This window comes from Sceloporus occidentalis, unplaced genomic scaffold (genome assembly GCF_023333645.1).
Source record: "Sceloporus occidentalis isolate IW3139 unplaced genomic scaffold, rSceOcc1.0.p SCAF_7, whole genome shotgun sequence".
Classification (NCBI taxonomy): domain Eukaryota; kingdom Metazoa; phylum Chordata; class Lepidosauria; order Squamata; family Phrynosomatidae; genus Sceloporus; species Sceloporus occidentalis.
The window spans coordinates 5,487,013-5,499,868 of NW_028316987.1; the positions used below are offsets into that span (position 1 = coordinate 5,487,013).

The window sequence follows — 12,856 nt, forward strand, 5'->3', positions numbered from 1 at the left end:
AAATTGGATTGGCTAGCTACCATTATCTGGAGACATTATTTTAATAAATGCTGATGACTGGAAAGCGTTAGAATAAGTGAGTGTGTCAGGGACGAGACAAAATAAGAAATATCAAAAGTGGTGGCAATCAGATGTCTTGCAGTGGCAAAACCTCACAGGGAAGATATAGTAAACGTGAGTCTTGGTTTGGGGAATTTTCTTCATTGACTAGTGACTTCTCATTGAGATATTTGTTAGTAGATTCAGGTCTAAGAATTTGTATTGGGTCTGAACATTTGCAGAGTAGCAGGGGGAGAGTGGAGCATTTATCTGCATGGAGGCAGCAGACAAGTGGGTCGTCTCTGTCAGTGATTATCTTTGCCCAGTTACCTTCCCTCTGCTTTTTCTGCCCCATCCCCAACTAGAGAGATGTGAGTTCTTCAGTTGAAGGACATTTTAAGAGTGATAGCTGTGTTAGTCTGTTTCAGTATCAAAATCTCCTGGCACGTTAAAAGCACATCAGATATTTAAACATAAATTTACATTGTATATTTGAAGAAAACTGCTATAGTCCATGAAAGCTCATGCTGAAAAACATTAATTAGTCTTTCAGATGTGGGAATGCTCCTAGGGCCTCTTTAGTGTAACCTAATTTAGCATGCCACAACATTATGTGTTGAGTAAAACTATAATAAACATAACAAGATGTGGATTTTATGTAGTTCATCTTCAGGGAGTTTCCAGTTGGCTGTGGCTCTTTATACTATGTGTTTATATTGGAAGACAAGGATTTTGAATGAAATATTTTTTAACTACAGATAGCCACCAAAATGTTTAAGACTGGTTGGTGCTTATATAAGGTTCCCAGCCAATGTGGTGGCAAAAGAAAGGGGTGAGAACCAAAAGATTTGAGAGAAAGGTCTTCTATTTCTTGGATCTTCCATATATCTAAGGCAACTCGTGGAGTCTGAAGGTGCTGGCAGCAAATACTCAGCCAAAAGACATCCTGAAGTGAGCTAGTGTGTTGGCGGTGTCACCACACAGCTTGCCCATATGTTATTACTTATACATCAACCTTCTCTGAGTAATGGCTTGCAAGCCAAGGAAAAGCCGCTTTTGTTGAGCATATATTTCAGCAATGCTTAAATAAGCCCATCGAGACACGTGTCACCTGAACTTTTCTCTCCCATCTGTCTGCTCCAAGCGGCCTGAGGAACAAAATGAATGGAGAACAGGGGAGGCAGCAGGGAGGTGCTTTAAGCTTTCCTCACTCCCCTGGAAAATGAGGTAGTCTGCTTTAACAATAAATGGTGACCAGTTTGAGAGCACACATGACCGGTCTAGTGAAGATTGAGCAAAGTAAGTTGAGCTTAATACAGTCCTGCGTCTTCTGGACAGGAAAGGACGGGTGTTTTATAACTGTTTATAGTAGTTAATGGTAATAAATTCTTCACTTATGACGCATTAACTTTAATGTTTTCATTATGAGGTGCTATAGGGCTTGCCTTTTAACATGGTAAATCAAGTTGTCCCAATAGTGAAGCAGGGCTGAGCAGCTGACATAATGTTATGTTTGGGGGGGGGGGGGGGAGAGAAACAAGAGAATGAGGTATATACATCATTGAAAAAGATTTTGATCTCTTCCCCCACACCCCAGAATTGTAGTGTTAAAACTTTTTAGTGGTACAGGCAGACATGCCAATCACCCAAACAAAATAGAGCAGAACTTTAAGTTGGAGTCATTCTGCCTTTGCTGAATCTCCTATTTCTATAGCAACTTCACAACTGTTGTTGCTGCCAAAACTTGTTTTTCCTTTCTATCCCCCCCCCCCCCATTCCTTTCCTTTTAGTTGGAAGTATGTGGCTTTAGCTAGTGAGCTGTGCAAATAGATATTGATATGTTGGCTTTGCAGTTCACAACATAGTGAATTGGTGGAAATGGTCAGACTCAGATACAACATGCCACCTTCTTTTGGAATGTCCCCATCCAATGTTGTATTTCAAATTTATGTCGTTTAAAATTTATATGTGCAACTAAATTTCTAAGAAATGAGAGGAAATGGTAGAACTTTTAAAATGCAGCATGTCTGGTTATAAATTAGTCAATATTATTTGGTTTGATTCTCACATTCTTCTTATATTTTGAGCTTCTCACATTAATTTAGGAAAATCCAAGAATAGAATAGAATCCAAGAATAGAATCCAAGAATAGTACAGAATCTCTCACAATGGAAATACCTTCACAGGCTGATGTCACTCAAGCCCGAGGGCAGATGGTAACCACAGCTTGGATGTGCTACTTTTTGCAACTTTCAGTCCCCCAGCCAGACTATAATATAGTTGGAGGCGATCTATCATGTGGCCAGAGAATCACTGTCAAACTCCAGCTTTCATCAGCTTGGACTGAATGGTTCTGAATTTAAGACATCTACTTCTCTACTTCCAGGAAGGCTTGAGTAATCAAGCTAACAAAGTCCCAACTTTCTCCATGATTCTTTTGATTGATTGATTGTTGTTGTTTTGTGCCTTCAGGTTGACTCTGACTTATGAAGATCCCATCCTATGATTTTCTCCATGTTTATCAGAAGAAGTTGGCCACTGTCTTTAAGGTTGAGAGAGTGCAACTTGTCCAGGATGATCCAGTGGATTGTCATGGCTGAGCAGGGATTTGAACACTGGTCTCATCTTCTTTGAAGTCCAGAGTGTGTGCCTATTCACATTTGGCTTCTTTCCTCTATATAACAAATCCCAATATGGCTATTTCCACCCAAGGTTACTACTCCTTCCATCCGGTTGATTAGTTTATCTGTATTGGTTAGGATCATATCCAACACAAAAGTTCCCTTGTTTCCTCCTCTACTTTGTAGACAATAAACTTGTCTGAAAGGCGAGCAAAGAATTTATTGGACCTTGCATTCTTGGCAGAGAATGTAATATCATGGTGGTTTCCCATTACTACTAAATCTCTCCTTTATTAATACTCTGGGCCCTTGGTATCTACTGGAGCTTGGTTCCAGTATCCATCATGGATGCCAAAATCCATAGATGCTTAATTTGCATTATATACCATGGTGTAGTAAAATGGTGTCCTTTTTATAAAATGGCAAAGCCGAGGTTTGCTTGTTGGATTTTTTTTGTTGGGGGGAGAGAAATATTTTCAAGGCAAGGATGGTTGAATCTGTGGATACAGAGGGTAAGTGTATTTGGTCATTTTTTTCTAGGAAGGCATCATCCTAATCTAAAGGCCTTTCTATCGAGCATGGAGAGAGAGGCTTATGAATTATACAGTTCTTAATTGTTGTATAGAATCCAGATGTTTTCCCTGAGGGACAGCACTTCTGTTGTAGATGCCTTAATATTCAAGGTACAATATGGGGAGGGGAGTATCCATTTTCCTCAAATAAAGCAGCTATTGCTGTTATTGCCATGTGGTTGTAACTGAGCAGAGACTCCAGTTAGATTTCCCTGTGACATGAATAGTGATGACAGGCAATACAGCTTCCCACCCAACACATTCCTCATAAATTTTTGCAGTGCTGTGGAATTAAAGAATGAATTTATTTACTTAACAGCAAAATTTATTTGCCACATTACCAGCCCAAATGGACTCACAGAGCTGATAACAGTATATGGCAATGCAGACAAAATAATAAAACCACAGTAAAAATTAACAGTAACAATTAAAGCAATAAACGATCCAACTAACTTCATAAAATACTAAAACTGCAGTGGAAGCCAGCCTCTCTCTTTCCAGTCACTCAAAGCCTTCCTGAATAGGATAGATCTGAACAGTCATGGTAACGCTGGTGAACTGGCTCACCAAGATGGAAACTTAATGCATCAGTGGAACAAGTTGTGTTTATTACACTTGGATATGGTAAACACAATTCAGGCCTCAGGCATAAAATTCATAGGGCAAGTAAGTAATTGTGCCCGAGATCAGAAGTACACACAATGATGTCAAAATCATTTCTGTAATAGCAGACAAGGCTGGCCCTACTGTTAGGGTCTTAGGCAGCAGATGATGGGGAGCAGTAATGGCAGCCTTGTAGCTGTTTCTGCTGAACTCCCAGGCTGACTCCTTTTGTTGGAAGCCAGGACTGTATATTCCCCACAACCTCTCCTGAGGTCCTGTCTGAGGTGTGGTGGAGAACATTATCCCATCACAAGTGTTGAACTAAGTTTCAACTGCCAGTCCAGTTGGCATCTGTGTATGAGAGAGAGAGTGAACACCATCTTGTCCTTCACCTGAGGCCACAGGTGACTAACCAAAGAGCAGTAAAATAACAGACATTTCAAACAGAAGAGGAGGGTTACGTGCTGTACAACTACTGCTCTTCCTCACAACCTCCTCAGGTGTTGATTTTCTAGCCATCTTCTGAGACTAGAAATAAATCCAACTGAAAGATGAGAACAGGAGGGACAGGCAAGAGATTTCAGGGGAAGTGTGGTGGTGGGAGAAGGGTTTAGCATCCCATCTGCCTGTTGCTTCTATCTTTTAAATTAGAGAATTCCCTCCATATCACTGCTCTTGGCTAGTTTACTTATTACCATCACATATAGTCCCCCCGCCACCAGACTAATCTGTCTAGGATGACCATGTGTACAGAGCACTGTCCTCTGTTTGAAATGTCCAGGATCTGTCTGGTCCAATTTGGTTTTAAAGATAAAGGACCGTAGGAGGGCCCTTAAAGTTGCCCATCAACTGTTAGCATCTGGACAGCAAACACAGGCCACCTAGTCATAACCATCCCCATCCAGTATGGGGAGATGTCTCTTATTTCTCTTTAAACTATAGTAATTATTTCTAGATTTGCATGTATACATACAAGGTACCATAGGCAAATTTTATGGAAATTGTTGCCTACTGTTGTTCTCTTTTTGGATAATATGTAAGTGACTACAACAAATGTTTAGATTTAAGCAGCTATTTTTGTGTGTATATACACAGAATTGAAGTGATTTGTAGTTGCAGCTTCACTAGTGGATACAAACCCAGGAAGACATTGTAGAAGTTAGTGAGCATGATACTTGCTGGACTGAATACTTTGGAAGAAAGATGGGATTTAAATTCTCTGTCTCTGCCTGCCTGTCTCTCTGTCTGTCCCTCTCTTCCTCACACACAGACTGTACCGATTCATATTAAATCCATACAAAATCTCATATACATTTTTAACACTTAGGGGCAATGCTTAGATTTAAGCAGCTATTTTTGTGTGTATATACACAGAATTGAAGTGATTTGTAGCTGCAGCTTCACTAGTGGATACAAACCCAGGAAGACATTGTAGAAGTTAGTGCCGCAAGAAGATGAAAAGAGCCAGAGGCCATCCACACCTAGCTCTCCTTTTCCTTCTAGCATTGTAGCTTCCTGAGCACCTCTTGAGCTCCCACTCCAAAGATTTAGTGTGGATCCATAGCCCTCATAACATAAGAACCCCTGACCATTAAACCCATTTATGCATGTGATACTGGGAAATATTGTAGATTGTATTACCTGCTTAGCTCTGCAACTTCTCTGTACTGCTGAATGGGTTACCAAACAAATAGTACAGCCTGTACATGCATAATCTGTGACATATTCCAATCAGATGCTTTAATTCACATAACATAGGGGACATAATTGTATATTTTTAGAAATAAAAAATGTTTTGAAGGCCCTTTAATGGACTGATAATGATGTATGTACACATTTTAAAAATAAGATAGAAAAGCTCAGTTTGAACATGCCTTTAGGAATGCAATAGACTACATTCTGATAATAAATCCATCACTTGAACAAGTCTTTTCCATATGATTTACAATCATTGATTGTCACCCTAGCATTGACTCAATGTAGTTACCTTCCTGACAGTGCCCACACTTTCTGAATTTCTGCTTACTAGCTTCTTACAAAAATGTCCACATAAAATATTTCTGCCTGATCCCTTCTCACACACTTTCTTATTTACTCCGATGCAATAAAATTAACTTTATGGAGGATCAATTTAAGATGATCCGTATGCTGACAATTGTATTACATTTCTCGCATGCTGCTTCCTATTTTTTCCTTTGAAATATTTCCTTATCTTGTCCTTTCCTGTCCATAATCTCAAGGTTCTGAAGTTACAATCGTAAATAGTACATATCACCTGCAACGGCTTTTTTTTTTTTGGCAGGGCATACAGGTGGGGATAATGCTAAAGACAGACAGCAAACCTTTTTTGAACTGGTTGACAAAGTAATAAGCTGTAAAGATGTTGGTTACATTTTGATTAAAGTAACAGCTCTACAACCTACTTGGTTATTGGATTACTAGAATAGTAGTAGGTTGCACTCAGATTTCACTGTCCGTAGAGCAGACCCATTGAAATCAACAGTGATGGCTGCTGTTTCCTGAAGTAGTGAATCCATTCAAGTTCTAATATGAATGTTGAAGGAACTATCCAAGGTGCTAAACTTATTCTGGGCATAGGTTTCAGCAACATGGTTAGTTCATTTAACAATTAAGCTAACACTGACATGGAAGGCAGCAGTCACCCCTGGAAATCAATAGGCCTTCAGTTTATCATGATTTTGCAGTGGATTGGTGTTGTTTATTCCTGTGAAGTTGACTTTGATTTATGGCAACTCTATGAATAAGAGACCTACAAGTCCCGCTATCATCAACTGCCCTTGTCAGGTCTTGCAGTTATAGGGACATAGCTTCCTTGATTGAGTCTATCCATCTGGAGTTTGAGTTTCTTCTTTTTCTATCACATTATTATTATTATTATTATTATTATTATTATTAATTTATATAGCACTGTAGATTTACACAGCGCTGTACATGCAAACAATAACATCGATAAAAATGAAACCTGCCAATGGCGTACATTCTACAAAATACATATAAAACAATAGATAATAATACAAGATAGAATTAGATAAAATAAGCAGGCAACAAATTAAAAACATCAAATATCAGATAACAATCAGATAAACTATCCCACAATACCTGAGAGTGCTTCCCTGAACAATATAGTCTTCAACTCAGTTTCGAAATTGGTTAAATAAGTGATGACCCGTGCGGCTCGTGGAGGAAAAAGGTTCCAGGAGTGAGGGGCAGCAAGTGAGAAGGAATGAATCTGGGAGGAGGCAGTGGAGAGCCTGGGCTGGGACAGCAGACCTTGACTACCAGAACAGAGGGCACGAGTGGGAATGTGAAGAGAACGAAGTTCAGATAAATAAGGGGGGGGGGGCAGCCCATGCAGGGCTTTAAAAGTCAACGGCAGAAGCTTATACTGAATACGGAAGGGGAAAGGGAGCCAGTGAAGGGATGATAATAGAGGAGAAACATGGCCAAAGTGGCCAGCAGATGTAATAATGAGTGCAGCTGAATGTTGGACAGAAATTAAAGGACGGAGGTGAGAGAGAAGAAGCCCTGCCAGAAGGAGGTTACAATAATTTAGTCATGAGACGACCAGAGCTTGGACCAGAGTCTTGGCAGTAGAGGCCGAGAGAAATGGATGGATTTTAGCAATATTGTAGAGAAAGAATCGATAGGCCTTGGCTATGGCCTGAATCTGGGGGATACATGACAGAGAAGAATCAGAAATGAAACCAAGACTGCGGGCTTCCTGGACCGGTTGAATAGAGAAGTCAACAGAAACAGAAGAGGAGTATTGAAGGGTGCATTTAGGTGGAAAGACAACAAGCTCTGTCTTGGACATGTTGAGCTTCAAATGCCGATGGCGTTCTACTTTACCAAACATTTTCTTTTCTAGTGAGTCAGGTCTTCTCATGATATGGCCAAAGTATGACAACCTCAGTGTAGCCATCTTTACTTCTATGGAGAATTTACGTCTGATTTGTTCTAGGACTCATCAATTTGTCTTTTTAGCAGTCCATGGTATTCACAGATTTCTTCTCCAGCACCACATCTCAAATGAGTTAATTTTTTTCCTATTAATTTTTTTCACTGTTCAGCATTCACAGCCATAGAAAGAAATGGGGAAAACTGTGGCCTGGACAATCCTAACTTTAGAATTCAGTGATATATTCCAATTTATGCAAATATTAATTTTTATCCCAGTTCAAGCCATAAGTAATAGAACTGAACCAGTCAGTGAATGTTAATTCACCAGTTTTACATTTCACTCTCCTTTTTAAAAACGTGTGATCTGAAAGACATTATAAGCTTGGACTTACTTTCAAAGAGCTTTTGATAAAGTTGTCATCAGATGCTCTTAGGAAAATTTAATGTTATCAGATAAAAGGATGAGGCCTCTTACGGATCAGTAGCTGGTGAAAAGGAAAGAAAAGGATAACAATGAATCAACAGTTTTGTAGTGAAAGGAGGCAAACAGTGTAATCCTTTAGGTAACTCTGTTGGGATGAACTGTTGTTATGCAGCTTACTGAAAGATGATCTGGAGTTGGAGTGAAGGGAGTACAGTGAATAGTGATATTTCTGAATGGTACCAGCTGTGTGCTATAAATCAGATCACCACCCTGCAAAGTAGAAGAGTGTCTGACTTGACAAGATCAGGGAACTCTTTTCTTAATCAGTAATCAGTTCTTTTAATTGTGTTTTCCCGTGATAGGACTCTGAGACTTGCCCCATTCACACTGTGCTTTCAACTTGCATCGCGTCTACTTTATATAGCAAGGGAGCAAAACTACCAGGGATTATGGGACTATCAGGGGAATTTGGAGGGCTACACTGCTCCCAATTTTTCAATTACATTTTCTTGAAAACAACTCCCTCCTGCCCCAAAAAAGTCTTCTGGCCTGGTTTATTTCCAGGTTTGAAAAATGCCTATCCTGGATGTAAAATGTCCAAGGGAAGGACTCTTATAGGCTGCCACACATTCCATCTGGATGTCCAGCAAACAGCACTGGCTAGAAATGCTTCCTAAAAGTTTCATGTGATCCACGTTCCCTTTTTCTAGACATAAAGGACACATATCTTCATGCTCTGCTGGTATTTGTACACCTGTCTGCCTCAGCACTTGGAAAGATAGTTACGATATAGTTTAAGGGTGCAAAAAAGTGGTTAATTAGGATTGTAGTTACAATGCTTTAAAATCATTTTTTTGTTTAGAATGGTGCACAGTGTCATGGCATGAGGGAGCGGGGGTGACAGTGTCCAGCATGCGGACGCTCCGCTGTGACTCTGCCCACAGGCTTAGTTACCGGGCCTTAATTACTTTTAAAACAGCTGAATGTGATGAGCCACTTGTCTGTTGTACAAAACACGCCCCTTCTGTCCATCTTGTCACTACAAAATACACTACAGAGCCTGAGACAGCAATGCAGCCCTGGATACAAAGCATGTGATATTTCTCCACTAGTATTTAATGAGATGATGGCCGTAACAAAAAATGTAAAAAGTTGGTTTATGGGTTGTTTCTGAGTTGTTGCAACTCAGAAGGCATTATGTTTCCCTAGTTGGAGGGCAGGGGAGACCTATTTGCAACTAGTTAGTTATTTGCAACCAATTACTTCCAAGCTCTGCACTGATTCATTTTAAGATCAGTTCCTGTAAACAGAAGACTATCTGGCAAAGGAACCCAACTGTCAGATTAAAATACATAGAAAGTAGGAAAGATTTCTACAAAGTTCCTTCACAGCTGCAGCGGCTTACCTGACCCCAATGTTATAAAGATAATTGGGGATCAAGAAGGGTATTTACTTCCCTTTTAAAAAAACAGCTGTGGGGTGCAATCTTGTTCATTTTCTTGAGTCACTAAAATGATAGTAATGTTCTACATAGCCCTTATTAATTTTAATAGGGCTTGCACATGACAATTGAATTGTAACTGTAATCAGAATAATTCCAAGACATATTGTACTAAATTCTATAGGAAGGAAAACTTTATCCACATGGGATTAATATAATACAGTAAATTCTGAATTATGTGCAAGTCTCCTGTCTATATAAGGCAGACCTGCACAACTTAGCAGTAGGCAGGGGTCAAAATTAAAATAGGTTTGACCTCTTTGGGTCACAGGTAGGAGGATGGAGCTGCCTTCGGAGCCCTGCCTGGCAACGGCATCACAAGACTTGGAGGACATGGGTGTGTGTGAGGTGGTGCCCTCTCAGTCCCTGGGACTTGGAGGACATGAGGGTGTGAGGTGGTGCCCTCTGAGGCTTGCCATAAATCACAAACAACCTGAATACACAAAACAACAGTAACAAAAAATCCCCACTAGGAAAAACAGGGTGGTGTAAAGATTTAAAGTTGGAGACCAGGGTTTGAATCCCCTCTCGGATCACTGGGTGACTTTGGCTATTCACACTCTCTCAGCCTCTGGAAGACAAGGCAAATCCACTCTGAATATAATCTTGCTAAGAAAATCCCTTTTTAGAAAATCTAGAACAACAATCGAGTGAGCAGAGCCTGGAAAGTTACTTTTTAAAAGTAAATTTAAAGGGTAATTTCCCATCATCATTACTTAATAACAGTGGTGAGAAAGCAACTCCTGCTACAAGTTGTGCTGTTTGTTCTTTCAGAGTTGCTTTCACTGTTGTTGTTTTGGGGAGGATGTAGGGTTGATAAGAGGGCTCTTGGTATCCATGGCATTTGATGCAAGGATCCCCTGTGAATACCAAAATTTGTGGCTGTTCAAGTCCTATTTAATACAATGTACAGTAAAATAATGTCTCATACATAAAATGGCAAAATCGAGGTTTGTCTGGGGAATTTTTTAAAAATACATATTTTAAGCCATGGATGGTTGAAATCATGGATACAAAATCCATCAATACAGAGGGCTGACTGTACTTGCAATTCTTTATGTCCATGTTGTGCCTGTAAGGCAGGCAAAACTAAGCTTGCTGTCTTCATGATGATGAGGCAAAACAGAAAATTCAGCAGAAATGAATTCTAGCTACAACCACTTCATAGGGCTTTGAGCATGCGGAGGGGTGTTGGTTTATGCCTACATACACAACACAACCTTGGGTCAGATTAGATAGCCAGGTGGTGTCCAGGATCTGCTTGGGTAAGCTTCTTGCTTTTGGCTTCTGCAAAAGGAGCAACAGCCCAGACTGTTTTCCTGCAGACTTATTTCGTGAGGAATGGAGACGAAGGGAAGCCCCATGCTGACAATGTTCTGATAGCAAATGAGATTAAATAAGTGCAGCAGCTCACTGTCAGCTTCCCGCCTTCCCCCTGGTGTAATTCAATTCGAGCGCGAGCAGTGATGGGAACTCACAGGGGCAGCCTCTGTCACCCCTGCTGAGCGTTGGAATCTTTTAACATCTAAATAAAAGTTTCACTCAAGCATTTTTTACACTCCTGCCAGCAGGATCGACGAGCTGGCATTGGGCACATTAATGTTAATATTCATACTGGTAAATTTCTCCCTGTGTACCAGGTCTGTGATGCTAATTATAAATGTGTGCTGCAAAATGACATTTAGATTTGCAGGCTTTCAACACAAGGGAAGGAGGCAGGGATTGATTTCACTAAAGAGACATACTTTATTTATGCAGCTCAATTTGAAAAGGGGTCACAGTTTTGGAGAGCAGTCCAAATTTTTGCTATACCTTACATTTGGAGCAGGAGGGCTTTCTGTTCCAGTTGGGAGTGTGTCTTCAGCAGCAACCTACGATGGCCTGTGCAAACATCATCCAAAACTGTATGCTGCTCATTGGACGTTACTTTTCATCCTTCTCCAAGTCTTTGGTTACCAGTGAAAGGAAGGACCATCCTTCAGTTGCATACAATCCCTCTTTCCAACTACTTCTACTAGGCGAGCATGGCAGCTAGATTTAGTGTGGTAAGGACAAGTCAGTATTGATGTGCCACTTTTACTAATCGTTTCTGTGGTCCTCTGAGATGATGAGTATACTAGCCAGAGCTAACATTGCTTAGCTTCCATGAACAGACAGGATCTGGTGCCTTTATTTACTTTCAAGACTGGCATCCTGGGGGAAGAGAAAGCTCAATGATTCTTCCCCCTTTTTTCCTGGTATACTCTAGTGCTTGCTCATGCGCCTGAACAGTTGCTTGAATGTCTGGGGAAAGTTCCATTCCTTAAAATACGTTTAAAAGATGGGGTTTCCTAAACTGAGGAAGAAGAGAAGAAAAACTCCAATTCTCCCCTAATAAGAAGAGTTAGCTCTAGTTAGTCCTTGGATGGGAGACTGCCAATGAATACCAGGGGCAGTAGGCTACATTGCAGAGGAAGAAACTGGCAAAACCACCTCTGAGGATTTCTTGCCTAAGAAAACCATATTAAATTCATGAGGTCGCCATAAGTCGACAGGCAGCCAAAAGGCACATATACATACACAGTGTGAGGTGTGGGGGGGAGGAATTTGCACAAATGAACTCTTATGTTTGGTTGCTGCAGTTGCGCCTCATGCTCACCTTGAGACACATTTGCAAAGATTTATGTCCACCCCCAGAGTTTTGCAGAGTCATAAAACTCTAAAATGAAAATAGTTCTGTGAAGGAAGAGACAAGTAGAGGAGGAAAATTTGACAACATGGATGAATTGGCATGTTAAGAGAGAGCTGCATGGTAAAACAAGAAGGAATCCCTTCTGGTATGGGCTCCGTACTTAAAAAGCTGTGAACATGGCCACTGGGGAGAAGATCAGAAGCACTTTTAGATAGCAGAAGAATGACTTTGAGATAAATTTACTACTACTTGGAACATTACCAAGGCTTCCATAGACATCTGCCATACTCACAGCCTAATGGTCCAGAGGGTGGAATTCTTTACCTTCTGGGATTTGGAGGGGGTGGCTATGAAGAGAAAACCAGGTTTTTTCCCCCCAGATCACTATTTTCCTGACTGATTTTGGAAGCAGAATATGTTTCCTTCATTGTCACAGCTAGCAAGGGATAAATGGGTAGGTAGAAGGTTTCTGTGGCATTTCCTTATTTGTCATGAAACTACCAG

The 12,856-nt window shown here is 40.5% G+C and overlaps 1 protein-coding gene across 1 annotated transcript in view; it reads left to right on the forward strand.

Annotated features, from left to right (window-relative positions):
- Window positions 1–1,310: 1,310 nt before the first annotated feature.
- The window catches only part of LOC149309076 (src kinase-associated phosphoprotein 1-like), a 107,670-nt gene continuing 96,124 nt past the window's right edge, over window positions 1,311–12,856 (forward strand). The window contains exon 1 of the mRNA XM_089532054.1: window positions 1,311–1,338. Within this exon, the coding sequence (XP_089388180.1) occupies window positions 1,311–1,338 (28 nt within the window). The remainder of the gene's footprint in view (window positions 1,339–12,856) is intronic.